General features: G+C 43.9%; 1 protein-coding gene across 10 annotated transcripts; it reads right to left on the bottom strand.

Annotated features, from left to right (window-relative positions):
• Positions 1-8242: 8242 nt before the first annotated feature.
• Positions 8243-16582, bottom strand: KCNS2 (potassium voltage-gated channel modifier subfamily S member 2). Of its 10 annotated transcripts, none has more exons than XM_085572391.1 (2): positions 16118-16582; positions 8243-14073 (listed from the first exon to the last, which is right to left on the bottom strand). In XM_085572391.1, the coding sequence occupies exon 2, from the start codon at positions 14034-14036 to the stop codon at positions 12603-12605; it is 1434 nt and encodes a 477-aa protein (XP_085428517.1). In that variant the 5' UTR covers positions 14037-14073; positions 16118-16582; the 3' UTR covers positions 8243-12602. The 10 variants fall into 10 exon arrangements, with proteins under 10 accessions (XP_085428517.1, XP_085428513.1, XP_085428515.1 ...); XM_085572387.1 differs by lacking the exon at positions 16118-16582 and adding an exon at positions 15725-16037; XM_085572389.1 differs by lacking the exon at positions 16118-16582 and adding an exon at positions 15448-15601.
• Positions 16583-17563: the final 981 nt, after the last annotated feature.

Here is a 17563-nt window from a genome sequence, read left to right as displayed (position 1 = left end):
TCCTTTGTTGTTCTCATCACACTAGAAAACCAGTAGGCAATGGATAGACCAAAGTAGAAAAGTGGCGACATTTAATGTCTCAAATATAATTCCATTACCCATTTATTTTCTGGTATTTTAAAATTATTCTCTTAATAACTTGCCCACAAATACATTTTAGTAGAAGGAACTCATTACCGATGCTCCTTAGTGGACCATGGTACGTTTGAAGTCACAAAAGTTGGCTGCTAATCTGAATTAATCTGACATTTATTGGTTATTCTAATTATTTACTGCTTATTTACAGCATTATTTGCTGTAAATAAGCAGTAAATAATTACAGATGTCAGATTAATTTAGATAAGCAAATGCTTGTCTGCATTGCACACATATATATCAGTATATTCTGATGAGCATGCACTGTGGCTTTGGGCTGCTTCTTCATTCAGTGTGTTCAACTTTCAGATATAAATACATCTCATGGTGAGTGAATCCCTGCCCAAGTACACGGGATAGCCTGACTCATCACAGAAAGGCACTGGTGCTTCCAAGCAGAATGTGTACTGTACAGCTTCTGTGAAGCACTTGGTGTGCATGTGGCTCTATCAGTGTGGTATGATGAGGGTTACTTTTTCTTAAGTGCATACCTGGTTATAAAGCTAATCAGAAAGACCTCCTGAAGTAAGAAAGTCTTTATTTCTTCACATTCTTAAATATGTGAAAATTCTTAAATGGGACTTCATCTTACAGTTACATTTCTTTCTGTGTTTCTAAAGGCAGTGATGGATGTTAACTAGTTTAGCTTGAAATAGATCTAGGATTATCGTGTCCAGCTGTTAACCCAGCACTGCCAACTCCACATTCAACCATGGCCCTGAGTGCTGCATCCACATGTGTCTTCAATACCTCCAGGGATACTGACACTGCCACTTCCCTGGGCAGCCTGTTCCAGTGCTTGACAATCCTTTCAGTGAAGAATTTTTTCCCAACACCAAATTAAAACCTGCCCTGGTGTAACTTGAGGCTGTGTCATGCAGCTGGCTGGGAAATTTGCTGTGGGATATTTCTATGCCAGGCTGTGATGCAGCAGTGTTATGGCCACTATTGACAATGAAAGCCTTGGAGAAGACACATCCTGGGTAGCCCATGTTGTTTCTCATGATTGTGTTGTGCCAGATGGAGTAATAGCTTAAGCTTTTTGGAGAAAGGCAAATTGCATTGATGGCTTAGTGAGAAGTTATTAAGTTGCATTTGTGAAATACTTTTTCACAAAATGTGTTCCTCCTCTTTGTTCAGTGTATTCATTCTGAAAAGTGCCTATCTTTTACATGGTGTGCTCTCATCCATTTTGATTTGGTTTAATTTGTTAAAATTTTTAAAGCATATGTGAAAATTCCCCGTGTTTCCCTTCTTCTCTTCCTCCTGCTCAGGAAAATGAATGTGGGCATTACTTTTAAGAGCATCCCCTGAGCCAAGTGTTCTTTGGACATAGTGGGCACATGCAAATGTCAGCAACAGCTTTTATTCTCTTCTTCTATTCAGAGATCACTGAAGTCTCAACTGTCCTGTTTTTCCTTCCTTTGAAAGGATGAGATGTTCAGATTCTAAGCAAATCTTTCTAAATTATTGTTAGTCCCAGATGCTTTATGCTTTTTTCCATTATTTGCTACACAGTCCTCAGGACAGGTTCACACTTCATTTCACTAGGCCTTCAGAGAGCTATCTGGGTTGGAGAAGAGTAGTATTTGTCACAGAAACAGGAAGAAATAAAGAAATTTTAAAGTATTCTTTGTGGAGGGAAGAAAAAGAATATGGCATCTGCACCTGGCTAGGCAGCTTATGAGGATAACTGTGGATGTGAGGAAAAAAAAAGTGTTGGCTGAAAATAGCAAATCAGGTAGTCATCTGTATAACTTACTGCTCTGTGTTGTGTTTCACATCTGATTTTCTTCCATTAATGTTTATTGTCTTAGATGGTCATGCTTTATTTATCCTGTTTTTACTTTAAAGATAGCAGTTTTAATTTTTTAAACTTTATATAAATGGAAAAATACCATAACAGCATAACAGTGCCAAGTAAATAAAAATGGAAAAAGAACCTAATCAAAGTCATCAAGGTGGGGGTGTTTTCTCCTCCTTTCTTTCCCCGCTCCTTTCTTTGGGGTTACAGAGGCCTCTGATGGCAAACATTTATCTGTGCATGGAGAGACTTTGCATGCTCCAGCCCTGGGCAGACATGGATGGACATGGTTTTATTGAGAGGATGAGCTGTGCACGTGCTCAGGATGTCCTGGAAGTGTTGTGCCCTGCTGGAAGCTGCTGCTGTCCTTGTCCTCCTGCTCCTCTCCCTGCGGGGCCATGGAGCAGGCACTGAGGCTCCTGCAGAGCATGAGGAACCAGCACACACAGCAGGGAGCCCTGCTTTGCCCAGAGAGTCAGTGTGAATCTGAAGCTGTTGGTCCCCAGCAGGGTAGCACTAAGCTCAAGTCAATGCCTGTGGTCTGGGAAGCCTTGGAGGAAACAGCTGTTATCCCAGGGACAAAGCCATGCTGTGGTGGCAAACAGCTTTTGATGCCACTTAGCTTGGTTGGTTGGACTGCAGCATGGCCTATTGCCCTTGGGAAATATAAAGTTCCTTGTGTCTATTTTTTAATTGATGTACAAAAAATATTTAGGAAATTATCTCAGTGCAGTGGAGGAGTTTGTGTAATGGCATCAGCTAACAACCTCTCCATGCCCTGTGCCAGGAGCTTTCTTAGTGCATTAGCACGATTCCTCAGCCTCCCAAGTTCCTACTGTGGGTGCTGGCTTACCTTTGCCAGAAGTGATGATGGGAGCAGGAATTTTTCATGTGCTATAGGCAAACAGACCAGAGTTCTTGCCTACTGCTGGTACTTGTTTGGTGCAAATAGGCCTTTCTAAAGGGCACAGAAAATTCACAGGGGATAAATGGCACTAAGTAGGGAGCTGCCCAGACCTAGTCAGCAAGAAGACACTGGAAGGAATGAAACTATATTCTGGGCTCAAATGCAGGTTTTCTGTCTGTCACAATGGGGGAAAACATTAATGGTATTCACCATTTACCATAGCACTGCAAACCCCAGCAACCTTAAATTTTTTTTTTATTTAGGTATACCACATTCTCAGAAATTAAAATTTGTAAATATACATGGCCACATGCTAATGTACCTGCATATATTTTCCTCTGTCAAATTAATTAAGCCACATGTTGTTTACTAAAAACTGGTTTCCTCTCGTTGTGGATATTTCTTCTTAGGACAGATATTGCAGTATCTCTCCCTAGCTTCTCCCAGAGAAAAGCTCAGCCCTACTAGTCCTGTTTCACTCCTCTGGACAGTATTTGGAGCTGACCAGTATAATTCTTCAGCTGTTCCTTTGCTGCATACAGAAGCAAGCGCCCTACCCCCACATTCCTCCTTTCATTCCCTCAGTGTCACTGGAAGGATTGATGCATGAGAAGATGGCTGTGGCCCTCAGCTGTTTCTAACACTGCTCTTTTTCTCTATTCAGATCTTTCTGCTGCTTTGCACTCCTGGGCTCCCAAGGCCTGCATGGTTGCTGTTAAAAAAAGCCTCGCAGCAAATACATCAAAGAGGGAGACCAAAAGCTTTTGAGTTGATTTATATGACACTAAGCCTTTTGTATGATGCATCAATTGATATTTCATTTTTATTGCACTACAGTGGGGTATATAGACTTAACAGCAAGAGGTGTCCTTTTGATCTCTCATCACACATGAAAACAGGTATCATAGTCCAGAGATTATGGAGGTCAGAGATTATTTGAGGAAGGATTAAGTAGTAGTACCATTTTTCATAGCAACTATCTCCAAAAGCATGAGATTCTTTTAAAAGTGCAGCTGTTATTTCAGTCTAGATAAGTGCTATTTATTTGTCATATACCAATTTTTCCTGCTCAAAGAAGACCAGAATTTTTCAGTGTTTTGTATTAAAGATGCAGAAATAAATCAAATGCTTCTCTTATAAGTACAATTAATAAAATAACTTCCTGAGTCTCCTGAAATCCAGAAGAAATTTTGGGTTGCTTTTTCTATTAGTTGATCTTCACAGAAATGGCCTTGAGACTGTTCAGAAGATAATGGGGTGACTGTATTAATGTGCAGCACTGCACCAATTTATACACACATACAATTGCTTAGTCTGAATCCGATTTACCTCAGAAAGTGAACAGAATTCTCTGCTGAGATGAGTACTGGTTCAGTTTTCAATAAATACAACTGAAATATTGCTCTGACTCATTCCAAGAGTCTCTCATTCCATTAGAAACTCTATAACAACCAAAAGCAATTTTGGTTTATATATTTGGTTTATAGTGGTAACCCACTATAGGTATGTGAGTATCTCTCCTGCTAAGGAAACCACTGATTGCTCAGCTTTTATAAAAATAGATTAATTTTTGAGGCTGTTTACATCCACAATGTAATGTGGGTAAAATCAATAGCAAGAGTGTTGTATTAGATTCAACAAACCCAAGAAACCTATTTCTCCTAGTTAGTGTAATTATAATTTTGTTGACAAGCAGATGTTTAAAGAGCCCTCAAATATGTAATTATTAGAATAAGTGAGGAATTGAGGATCTCTAGAATTATAGGGCCAGCAATACAGTAGTCTTGCATCCCAAAAATTAACGCAAATGTATTCCAAGAGTAAGTATAATTTTGAAGCCTTTTAAGTGTAGTTAATGTTGATTTATTCAGCCCATCAACTGACATAAGTCTATACATCTCATAGCACTTGTCTTCAGTTACTGCCTCCACAAAAAGCTCAACAGTTTGGTCCTATCTTTCAGCTACATTAGGAGAAAGTCTTATTTGCACAATGTTTGACTAATGTGGACTGAAGTGTTTAGTTCAGCTCTTTGCTCTGGAACAAAGAGCATCCATTCAGGCTTTTTTAGAAGAGCTAGTGCTCCATTTCTGAGCTGTCTTGCAGCTTCTGTCCTGATCAGTGGATCGAGGCTGCTCAGGGCTGAATGGGCACTGTGCTGCAGGGCCAAGCAGCTGCTGTGTTCCCTCGTCACAGCAAGTGACAGAACCTGCATGGCCTTACCTCCCCAAAATATTGTAAGGCTGCCAACCTCATGTTTGGAGTGCCATGCTGCTGACCCAGGTGATGGGAGGGTATGTCTAACACTGCTGGCTGTGCTCAGAAATTGAAGTTGAAACTTTTGGAAGGTGGTCTCTGATTTTTGGTCCAGATCTCTAAGTGAAACCATGCAGGACATGACTGTCCTGTGCACTTTGCAAGGAAAGACTTGAAACACTGTTCGGTTTCAGCTTTGTTTTCTGTTCAGGTTTATTCTTTTCTGGGCTGCATTGTATTAATGCTTTATATTAAAAGCCCAGAACTGAAATAGACTAACTTTTCGTTCCCCATAATTTCTTCTCATCTTCTCTGTCAAGATAAAAAGATGTACTTTGCTTTTATAATACTGCTTTGTCAGGATGGAAAATTGTCAGGTGTCTTGTTTCAGGTATCATTAACTATCTAGCAAAGCCTTTTTCTTCTGTTTTCTTGATATGTCTAGACTGACCTTTCTCTGAATCTAAAGGGATTCCTAAGGAAATCAAATGCACCTAGAAACACCTGCCACCTCTCTTCCTTTCCCAGCATCTTAAATTGTTTTGGTGCTCTGGGGCTCCTGCCAAGTGTGAGGAAGCATATTTGTATTTTTGTGTGCTGGTGGATGGGCCAGTGTTGTGGTTACTACTCATACGAGGCAGAGTCCTTTGTGCTCTCCAGCAGTGCACTGGTAGCACTGGGGAGAGCACCAGTACAGTTCCAGTTTGGGGAATGTGAGAGCCAGGAGTGGGGCTGTCCTCACCAACGTATAAGGAAGCATTTTTGTCATCAGAAGCATAAGCAAAATGTCCCTATATTTATAAAGCATTCCCAATACTGCAGCTGAGATGTCACTTTGGCTGGTTGAGAGGTCCCTGTTGTGGGGCCGGCCTTGCCTCTCTGCTGGCCCTGCAAGAGAGGGGGAGACACATAAGGGGAGTAGAATGGGGATCAGCCACTCTTCTGGAAGGTGCTTGCAAGTGGCATCAGCCTCTTCCCTGGTTTCAGCTGTCTTCTTCAGAGCATGCTCCCACAGGGAATGCTGAGAACCAGCTCACCAAAGAAAAATACAGCCAGGGCTTCTTCCTTCAATAGGAAGGGATCAAAGTGTTAAAAAATTATCATGCTGACAGTGGCAATAGGAAGGTGTGCCTTGGTATGGAAAGAAGAAAGCAACAACATACAGAATAGATTTTTCCCAAAAGTAAACCACAATTTTGACATGTTATCTTCTGCCATACTTGGAAAACCTAACACAGGAAGGTGCTAGCCCATAGTCTGATGTGCCTAGACACTGATACAATATTAAAAACCTGGAATTTACCTAATGGTAATCAAATGGATGTTCCGTAAGGACGCTATAGTAGGGTGTCAGTATTCAGAACATTTCCTAGAATGGGGTGGCACATGAATTTCAAAAACAGCACAGTAATTTGAAAGGATAATTTCCACTGAAATTTGGTGGGATTGATGTTCCTAAATGAGGAACTCCAAAGCCCCATTTTGCTGTGTTACAACCCCACCCCCATCATCTTTCCTTACATATCATGGAGGCTGCAGGAATAGCCATGTCAGGCCATGGCTTGAAGAGGGTGAAGCAGGAGGTACAGGACTTGGGATGGGCAGCACAGCAGCTGCTGGCAAGCAAACTGAGCTGCTGTGTGAATACCACTCATCTTCCAAGTAAGATTAAGAGTTTTCTTTGAAAGTCAACAGCGTCATCAGTGGAATAGTCTGCTCAAAGCTACACAGACTTTTGTACCACACAGAACACCTGCACATTGGGTGTCAACAAGCAGATGTTGGACTGTGCATCTGAAAGTGGGCAGTTCTTAGGCTGCTTTAGATCTATAGAAGGAATTGTCAGATTTATAGCAGTCTTTGTCCAATTCCTGAAAAACTTAGCCCTGTTTATATCTGAGCAGGGATTTGTGAGAAACCAGAGCCCATTAGTACCCTTAAAGAAAAAAAGCAAGAGTAGGAGGTGCTGATGTTTCTTTGCACTTCTGTGAAGCTGAAATGCTGGATTTGTGCCACTGCCTCTTATGGCAAATTCACGTGTTTATCCAAGTGAGGACTTACATGATTTAGGGCTGTGTGTAAAGGGTGAGGCGATGTCAGGCAAACAAATTTCTGCAGTGGGAGGTCAGTGTGAGTCCCAACACCTGCAAGATGATTCTCCATCCGCATTTCTAGCAGGGCAAATAAATTCCAGAGCCAGACCTTTGCCAGCAGTGTCATGTGATCTCAGGAAACACTTTCTAGACTGTTTGCAGGTTGCTTCCTCCACTTGACAACCCATAATTTTATATCTGAAGGGTGAAGAGATCCACAGTCTTTAATGAGAGTTATGTTTCTTAGCAGCTTCAATGATTGCTCTGTAGAACTGTTGCTTTGAATAATGTATTACCCATTGCTCTATTTTTAACCCCATACATTATTCTCAGATGAGAAGCATAATCTTTTTTTTTTTTTTTTTTTTTTTTTTTTTTTAGGAAAAAGGCAGAATCAGTAAAAAATACTTCAGAAATCAGATGGGAACATTCTTTTATCCTGTCTGAATAGTGTGCAACTTGAAAGTTAGTTACAGGAGATCAAATTAATTTCTGGTGTAATTTAATGGGAAGCCAGGTGCATAAATTGGAAAAGAAAATAAGAATAACATGAGAAAAGAATAGTTCTGGCACAACACTTCACCAAGGGATATGAGTGGTGCCTCGGGCTGAATATTGTTTGAAAGCACCATCAAAGGTAGATTAAAGTCAGGAGTATTGTGGGAGGAAATGGATAACCAGCACAGCAGGAGCAGTTACTCCAGGGGATTTCTGCTGCTTATATGTGCACAGCTGGGGCCTCTAGGGATGGGGCTTATTTTGGAAGAGATGAAAGGTCGTGTCAAGTTGATTTAGTGCCTACAAATGCTGGTGGTATGTTGTTTAGTCCCTAATCTGTCAGGTAGAGAACAAGAAGCTTATACTGTTTGTTCAACAGAAAAATATGGGTTCCCCACCACAACCACCAATTAAGAGCATTTCTAAGAACAGAAATCTAGCCTGATGTGCATGTTTAAAAAAATTTATCTTCACAATGACACTCAGGCTTCTCTGATTATAATATATGCTTAGAATGTCCTGAAACTTAAATCAGTTCTAGATCCCTGGTGAAAGATAATTTTTTATACATTTAATTTCCATTTTATGGCACAAAACTGAGTTCTTTAGTGCATTACACACCACTGGGACAAGACACACAGTACAAAGAGATCCAGATATGCTAGTTCCCTGCAATCTGGTAAAGTTCTATACAAAAAGGTACAAATACTGGAGGTATTAAATTTGGAAAATTAAATGCAAAGTTTTTTGATTTTAAGTTTGCAATGTGAAGTAGCCCATGCTCTATATAACATGGGAGGAAAAACCAGTCTGTTTTCAAAATGGAAAATCTGCAGGGAAAGAGAGAATTAGCAACTGATGAAAGTAAATGAGTAATAAACCAGGCAATAACACAAAATCTGAACATACATAAAAAGCTTAATCACAATCTATATATAGATTTTACATCTCAGGAACATAATGTAACATATTGCTTCTCAAGGGTATCTCTGACTCTCATAATACCCTAGATTTGTACTAGAAATCCAGATTCTCTAACAGTTTATTCTTTGCAATATTTACCTCATTTGAAATATTACCACAATTCTCATTTAAATGATACAAAGCTCTCAGATGAAAGAGAGTAGGCACAGCATTTTCACTGGTGCCATGAAGGTGACTGTCACAGGCAGGAGGAGCATAGGCCGATGCAATGTTCTTCAGTGAACTGCACATCCATACTGTGCAGATTCCTGACCACGGAAATTTTCCAACTCCAGAGAAAGTGGCCAGTCAGTCCTCTCGTCCTTCAGTTCTGACCCAGTGGTGTATGGAAGTGCAGATGCCCTGCTCTCACACAGTAGTGAGTGAGAAAGTCTGGCAGAAGTACTGACTGTGCAAAAAGTGCCCCACCTCTTCTCCCCGTGAGGCTTAGGAGAGATTGCATTTTTTTTTCAAAGTGTAATGTAAACATTTTCCTGTACTTTTATTTAATGAGAGATAAGTTTTTGCAGCACTTACTGCACTGAGCCCTAAAATGACATTACTTCATAAAATGGTGGGAAACATGCCCTGTTCTTCCTTACCTAGATATTTTGGGGCAGCTGAGACAGCAATATTTCTTAAATCATTAAATTGTTAATCTGCTCAGTGAAAAATTCTGTTAGTCATAAGCAAATATTAAAGCTTCTGTACAATACTGTCCAATGCTCAAACATAATAAATCTAAGCAGAAGTAATGCAAAAAAAATGGCTACATCTCATAGCATGGTCAGGAGAACAGGACTTGCAAAAAGAAAACTAAAAGGAAGCTTGAGAGGTATAAACCTGTGAAAATATGTATGTAAGGCCATATGGTTGCTGTCTATGAATACACTAAGAGGAAAATGAAATATTTAAGCTAAAGAACAGTGTTGGCAAAAGAAAACAAAAAACTATATTGGTATAAAGCGGCCATTAATAAAATTGTGCTAAAAGTGCAAGTCTTGGAGAGCAGCACAGCTCTGGAATGGTCTTCAGGAGGAGCGGGGAGCAAAAATGTGACTACTTTTAACATGGAGTTAGTTAAGTTTATGAAAGGAATTCCTGTGCACTGTGTAAAGTAATTGTCATGATAATAAGAACATCTTAAATTTCAATACTTTATTTAGTGTCTTTGATCAAAAGCACTTATATAAAAATGCAATAATGAAAATTCCTTTCAACCAATACAATAAAAGTTGGAATCCTTGGGTATTTCATTTTCTTTAGTAAAATGCAATTTGGACACGTTCCAGTCAATATTTGCAGAAATGACAGAACATCAGCCCTACAAATAATAATAAATCTAGAACATAAGATAAGCTATAGGTTATTGAAATGATGTGTTGCAAAGTTAAATCCAGCCTTTGCAATGTTAAACTAGCAACAGCTGAGGGAATTTGTGGCTCTTTGGCAAGTCTACAGGTCTCACCAAATAATTCCTCTGAAAGTCTCTGGTTTTCAGCTCTGTAAATCTACTTTTTGTGAAACTGAGATAAAACCACTGCTTGGAGCCAAGTTCTCCAAAAGCCCCAACCAAGAGATGGAGTTTGCAGTGTCCTTTGCATCAGTAAGAGAATTTGCCACCCTTGCAGCATGACTGGACGGTATGTGCTGCCCATGCCCACATCTTCCTCCCCTTGTTTCTTTCTTGGTATTTCAGTTCAACGAGTGACCTCACGCTGCCGCTGCTGCGTGTGTGAGGTGGCTGTTTGTGGGTGTGTCATAGCTTACACACGTGCAGTATGAATCAGGGACAGGAGTACTGAATTTATGCCTGGGAGTCAGCACAAATTGAATTGAACCAGCCCTATCCAGAAGCGTAAACCTTAGCAAAATATTTCAAGTTTGGATACCAAATTCAAGTTATCTAGGTCTACCTTCAGAACCACGTATATGGCACTTTCAATTTCAGGGACAGCAAGCAATGGCTTGCCAATTGACTTATAACTTGTGCAGGCTGTGTCAATAATTGGTAAGGTGGGAAAGGCCCTTTTTCCCTCACACTTCATGGCCTAAATCAGCTACAGAAGTGAGGGTGTTCAACAGAAATGGGGTAAGTTATTTCACACTGTGTATTCTGTCATAGATCACCGGGCAAACAGAAATCTGGTCCTGGGTGCCCAGCTTTCTTTTTTTTAGGTGGAGCTGATACAGTATCAAAAGATCCAGACCAAGCTGCAACCTCTAATAGCCTAAATGAGGCAATTAACTATTCATATCATATTTGCTTTATTTTGTTGGTTGAGTCACCGTTTGTCATGAAAAACACAGTCTTCCAAACAAGACAATTTCAGCTTTTGTATTTTAATTTCTCTTCCAACTAGCTTGAATTTAATTTCTGCACCTCTCTAGTCTTCCCAAGTAAAACAAAAAAAAAATTAATTGGAACATTATATGTAATGAATGGGATGGAACAGCAGTAGGATCTGAAGAGAAATACTGTTCTGCCCACTGAGTGCCAGTAGTTTTTTTTCTAGCACAGAAGTAAAAAGAGAGAAGCAGTGGCTTCTGCCTGTTGACTACAAGTTTGATCTCTATACAATTGTTTAAGGGAGAAGACTAAGCACTCAGAAAACCACTCTATGAAGATTCATTATTACTCTTGAAATCACATATGATCTGTTCTCTCATGTTGTTTTTTTCTTTAAACAAGTATATGCCAGCCCTTGAAAGGATTAAAATTGACATAACAGAAGTAGGTAGGAGGATCTACCCACAGATAACTGCAGTATTAAACTCTTTATCTGTTCCCTTCTTAGGCTTTTATGCTCTCCCTTATCTGTAAATTAAGAGTTTCTTTCTGAGTGAAAATGGTTTTTTTGCTTAGAGATTCCTTGGCAGAAATTTTAATGAAATTGTCTGTCATCAACACCTGCTTTCAAGCTTTACTGATAAAATTAGATTTTATATCTCAGCATCACATATGGCATCTTTATAATTAGTCTTTTTGCAGTATATGAATGTCAACTCCTAAAATGCTGCCTGTACTGTTCATGTGGGAATATTTCACTTCATTAATCGAATCCAAGTTTTTCATTGGTGCTTCTAATTGTTTAAAGCCCACATTTTCGTATGTCTAATCTCAAAACCATTTTGGTGGACTGATACAACACATTTGCAGTTGCACTGGGACTGAGCTGTGAGCAGATCCCTTCTCGGAATGGAATCCTGAGAACTCTAGATGGGCTTCCATACCTAGAGTCACTTGTGGAAATGTAGTCTTAGAATATGTAGCTATCTGAAAATGAGGGGTGGCCTTCTTTAGAGGGCTCGGTATTGATCTAGTCTTGGAAACGGAGGAAGGTCTATGCCCAGAAGATTCTGAAAAATATTATTATACATAACATTTCAGGACAACAACACCCAGATTTTAACACACATACTAAAGAATAAGCAAACTCAGAGGTGTTTTCAGGCAAGTGATGATCAGAATTATTGGTCAGCAATATAGGTAGAAGTGTTCCTGTATCAGTGACTCACAGGTGGCTCTTTCAAACCCTTGTAAAATGCATGGGAAGTCTTATACTAGTACAGACACCAATATAAGTGATAGGTGATTTTTTCATTACTCATGTGACAGCTGAGAATTTTTATTCCACTTGGGTACATTAATTTCTCTGCTCATATGAGAAGATGCATAAAGTAACAGATCATCACTATACCACCAGCACTAATGGCATGGAAGTGGTAACATTTGTATGGAAAAGTCAGCACTTAGTACCCTTATGCAACAGGATGAAAATGTGCAAACTGTTAACTTGTAATAGAAATGTCTTTAGTTTCTCAAGTGCAAAGTGCAGTGTCAGCAACGCTATCTTCTTGGGAAAAAAAAAAAAAGACAAATAGGAAAACATTTATAAACATAGCTCTTGATAGCTCTCATGCAAACTGCTGTCAGACTTGTACACTAATGCAGTGAATCATTCAGGCTCAACTCACTGGGGGTACTTCTGCTCATATTGGTCAGACTGGCCATAAGGGATTTAACTTTATAAGCATAGTAGTCCCTTAAGTTGACAGATGGAACTTCTTTCATGCCATCACCAAAATCACAGCTTCTCATGGCGCTCTCTAACTGCTTCTGACGTCTATAGAAGTGGGAGAATTTATTAAAGATCAGTGTAATGGGAAGCACTACCACTAGGATACCAGCTAGGATGCATGCAGATGCTGTCAACTTGCCAGCAGTGCTCCCTGGCACCACATCCCCGTAGCCAACTGTGGTCATGCTAACAGTAGCCCACCACCAACAAGCAGGGATGGTGGCTAACCCCTCATTGTCTTCTTTCTCAATGGTGTAAGCCACTACTGAGAAAATGGAGATGCCAACAGAGAGGTAGAGTAAAAGAAGCCCCACCTCTCTGTAGCTGTACTTCAGAGTTGCTCCAAGAGACCTGAGACCTGTGGAGTGTCTAGCAAGCTTTAATATGCGGAAAATCCTCATGAGTCTCAGGACTTGTGCAACTCTGCCTAAATTTGCTAAAGTTGGACTACTTTCCACCACCAAGTTGACAATTAATGTAATGTAAAATGGAAGGATAGACATTAGGTCAATCAAATTCAGGGCATGCTTGAAAAATTTTAAAAAGTCAGGAGCTACTGCAAATCTTGCCACCAGTTCAAAAGTGAACCATGCAATACCAAAATGTTCCACGATTTCAAAGCGAGGGTCTTCCTCGGTGTTGCCGTTGCTGTCAACAATCTGAAAGTCTGGAAGGCTGTTCAGGCACATGGTCACAATGGAGCCCAACACCACCACTATTGAAAGGACACTGAAGATGCGGCTTAAAACCGAGTAGCCAGGATTATCCAAAGCAAGCCAGAGCTGCCTCCTGATGTTTCCAAAGGGCTGTTTGTCAAATTTAGAGGCATCATTGTAGAATGCCAAAATCTCATCAAAAGAAGATGTTGTACTTTCCTGGTCACTTTGTTCCTCCCATTTCTCTTGGTCTGGCTCCATTTTCCTCCCATGGTAGCTATAACTGCAGCAGGAGTCTATAAAGAATTCATTGATTCCCCAGTATTCAATCTCCTGGCTGAAAGAAAAGACACAGAGTTCACCCATCACATGGAGCTTGCCAGTGTTATAAAAATGTAGCACGTAAGGAAAGAGCTCGGGGTTCCTGTCAAAATAAAATTCATTCTTGGTGTCATCATAGTCATCACAAAGCTCCAGTATAGACTCCTTTGAGTGGCAGCTCAGCAATTTGCCCAGCCTGGTCTCGGGGAACCTTAATAATGTGTTGGATCTCATCTTTTTCTTAAAGCCTCCAACGTTGATGCTGATCTCATTGTCTTCAAAATTCGCTTCAGATAAAGCCCTCAGACTCTGCCCTGTCATAGTGAGCTCCTTCCAAAGGTGGGTAGGGAATGAAAACCTAGGATACAATTACACAGAAAGTTGGCAGAATGCACGAATCCACAGCATGTTCACCAATCTTTTTCTTTCTTTCTTTCTTTTCTCCCTGTTCACTCACTTTCCCTCCCTCCCTTTTTCTTCCTCTGCCCCCGTCTCTCCCCTTTTCCCTCTTTTCTTTCTTCCCACCTCCCACTGAAGACCTTGAGGGAGGCTCCTTTGTTCCCGCGGAGGCTCCTGTCCCTCCCCTCGCCCTTCACCTGGGCTGCGGCTGTCGCTCCCACCAGCCCCGTTACTCACGGCCTCTGTGCCACCGGGGCCGCGCGGACCTTTCATTCCCTCCCGCCGCTCCCGGCCCCGCCACACAGGGAGCCCCGCCGCCGCCCGGGGTCCCGTCCCACGCCGCGCTCAGGGGCCGGAGCCGCGCTGCGACCCGCGGGGAGCGCGCCCCGCCCGGCTCCGCGGCGCTCCGCGCCCGCCCTACCTGCTGCCTCAGCGGCCGCGGCCCCCCGCCGGCGCGCCCGGCTGCCCCCGGCCCCCGCCCGCCATCGCCGCCGCCCGCGGGGGCCGCCGGGCTCGCCTCGCTGCGCGGGGCTGCCGGTGCCGGGCGTGGCGCTGCTCTCGGGGGTGCCGGTGCCGGTGCCGGGCAGGGCAGGGCGGCCCCGCCGGCCGCGCGGTGCTGAAGGGACAGCGGCCGCCCCGCTCAGCGGCGGGAGGCGGCGGCACGCCCGCTCGTCATGGCGACGACCCCCGCGGCTGCCGCCCGCCCCCGCCGTTCCCACCTACCCCCGGCCCGACCCCGCCGGCAGCGATCGGGCCGGGTGCGTGGGCACCGGGGCTGCGGAGGGGCGGCCCAGCGGAGCCGGTGCGCCGAAGGTGCCTCCGCTCGCTCGCTCTTGCCCCCGCGCACCGGCGGCAGCGGCGCCGCAAACTCGGGTTTCCTCCCCACCGCGATCCTGCTTCACGCCGGCTCCGAGCGGCACAACCTCCCGAGGGGGGACGGGGGACGCCCACCCGCGGCCGCAGTGGCTCCGAGCACCCGCGGACCTTCTGCCGAGGGGCGTCGCCCGCCCCCGCCGCTCTCCCCCTCACCCTGCCGGGAAGGGACCGGGGCGGCTGGTGCCGCTACCCCGCCCGCCCATGGCACCAGCGGGTCCTGGCTGCGGCTCCGGAGCAGGGTCCCTGCGGACACTGACCCCAGGAAAGACGGGGACACTTGTCAGAGCGATTTGGTGTGAGGGGAGGGGAGCTGCGTGTTGAAGCTGCTCGTCGCCCCCTCAGTCGCCGGCTGGGAACCCCCGACCTCCGCACACAGCCCCGCCAGCCATTTCGGGGGGGATAATCGTGATAATCGTGATAATCGTGATAATCGAGCAGGGCGGGTGGGAGGGCTGACCTCCTTGTGCTGCTGCTCTCGGTGAATAGACTTTTCGTGCTAGCACATGGAATAGTGTCCCTGTGCTAGCACATGGTCAGCGATGGCAGCGCCCCTGCTCACGCTGCAGGCGACTGGGAAGAAACATCCCCTCTGTTGCTGAGCCCAGGGTGAGGCCGAGCTTCTCGGGGGGAGCCTGATCGTGGCAATCCCTGCGCACCTGACCCCGCCCTGAGCAGGGCCGGCTGTGCAGAGCACAGATGCTCCGGAACAGGTGCTTTATGCCGAGATAACCCACATGGTCTCCTGCAAGCTGCCTCGTGACCGCCTCTCACTCGTGGTCCCATGCCTCTGAAATCCAGCTCCTGTTAATGCACTGCTGTCAGTGCCTTGTAGGGTTAGGATGTGCAGGGGGATGAAGACTCCTCTCTTGCTTCCCTCAGCCCTGTCAGAGCCCTGAGCACTCCAGCCCTACACATCACCTTCGGCTTGTTCCTCAAAGCCTCGGTGAGGAAGAGAGGTTATAACGTCCAAGTCCAGCCACAGGTGAGCCTCATTTACAAGAAGCCCCCCAGTATTGAAGATCAGCCCTTTAAGAGCCCAGGAAACTGAGTACAGACATGGAGTAGGGCAAGTAAGTCCTGGTGTATGCCGCTGGCCAGGTCTCCAAGAGCCTGCTCAGCTTTTTTACCTGGGGTATCGTGATCACACCACCATATCCCACCAAGGCTGGTGCATTGTGTGGTCAAAGACTCCACAACTCTGGGACACTCCCACAGCGGTGTGCGGGGACCCACAGCACCCTCAGTCCTCCGAGATGCTTCCGACGATCCGTGCTCCAGTGATGCTACAGATGGTCTCCCTGCTCGCCTTTTCTTGGGTGGTGTGTGCTCTTGCTTTGCTCTGCCGCTGGTGAGTGCCTCCTGCCTCCCTTTCCTACAGATGCCCCGGCTCAGGGTTCTGTGTCCCAGCATGCGTCACTGCGTGTCCGGCCACATCCCAGGGCACGCTGGATCCGCATGGAATTACGGACACCAGGCTGCTCTCCTGGCCAGGGAAAGTGCTGCTCCTCTCAGCCCGGTCCCTCCAGCTCTCCACCTGCTGGGAACAGGAGACAGTGACTGCACACAGCAGGGAGTAGGCTTTGCAAATGCAGTGGCGACCTGCCCGCTTCCCTGTAACAGTGTGGTTTCATGTCCAGAGAGGCAGCTCTCCTGCTTCCCAGTGGCACTGTAGCTGTTGTGTTAGTTCGTGAGAGCCGCCTCCTCTCGGGGATTTGCTGGCGAGCCACTCACTGGAGAGCTCTAATTATACTGGCTTTTAATGCCTGGGGCAAGGGGTAGCAGGACACAGGACTGGGAAAACACCACGTTAAAATTTTGAGTTGGATTTTGAACGTGGCCCCACCACGTTCCCCAGGGTTTGGATAAATCACAAAACTTCTCTATTGTAATTTCCCACTCACTTTTAGGAGAACAAAAATAACTCTTATTCCTCAGTAACATTACAAGGAATAATGAGCTGCTGCTGCTGGAAGTACATTCAAGCGATGTCTGTGTATTTCCCTCAGCTCTGCTTCATTCTGGGTAGCTAGTGGGGGCTTCAAACATGTTGAAACATCTTCAGCAATTTTTTAAAAATACTTTTGTTTCTTATTCTTAAATTAAATATTTTTCCTTAATGCTGCTTTAGAACAAACTAAGTGGAGACATATTTAGAGGATTTCCAAGCTTTTATAGATTGTTCTCACCTTCTAAGTGACTTGGCTAAGAAAAAAATGGTTACAGGCAGTCTCATTACTCATTTATCAATCTCTGATCTTATCTGTACCTTGGCAAAAATTGCTGATCACTTTTCTAAGTTGCATTTTCTCATTAAAAAACACATAAGGATACAGCTCTCTCTGGTCTCATATAACTGCTCCTGTAATTAGGGCTAATAGACTCAGCCCAAGCATTTTGCTAATAAGGCTAAAATGATTCCAGCTCCCAAATTAGTAATCCAAAAATCCATCTGATTTTTTTTTTTTTTTTTTTTTTGTAAAGGGCACACTCTGCTCCATGGGCATATAAGAGTTACTGTTACTGACCTAATATTTTTGCCTTTCCCAGCAGTAAATACAGAAAAAATTGCTGTG

Source organism: Lonchura striata, chromosome 2 (assembly GCF_050655825.1).
Source record: "Lonchura striata isolate lonStrDom1 chromosome 2, ASM5065582v1, whole genome shotgun sequence".
Taxonomy (NCBI): domain Eukaryota; kingdom Metazoa; phylum Chordata; class Aves; order Passeriformes; family Estrildidae; genus Lonchura; species Lonchura striata.
Note: the sequence above shows the minus strand (reverse complement) of the source record. Positions and strands in the feature narration are given on the sequence as shown.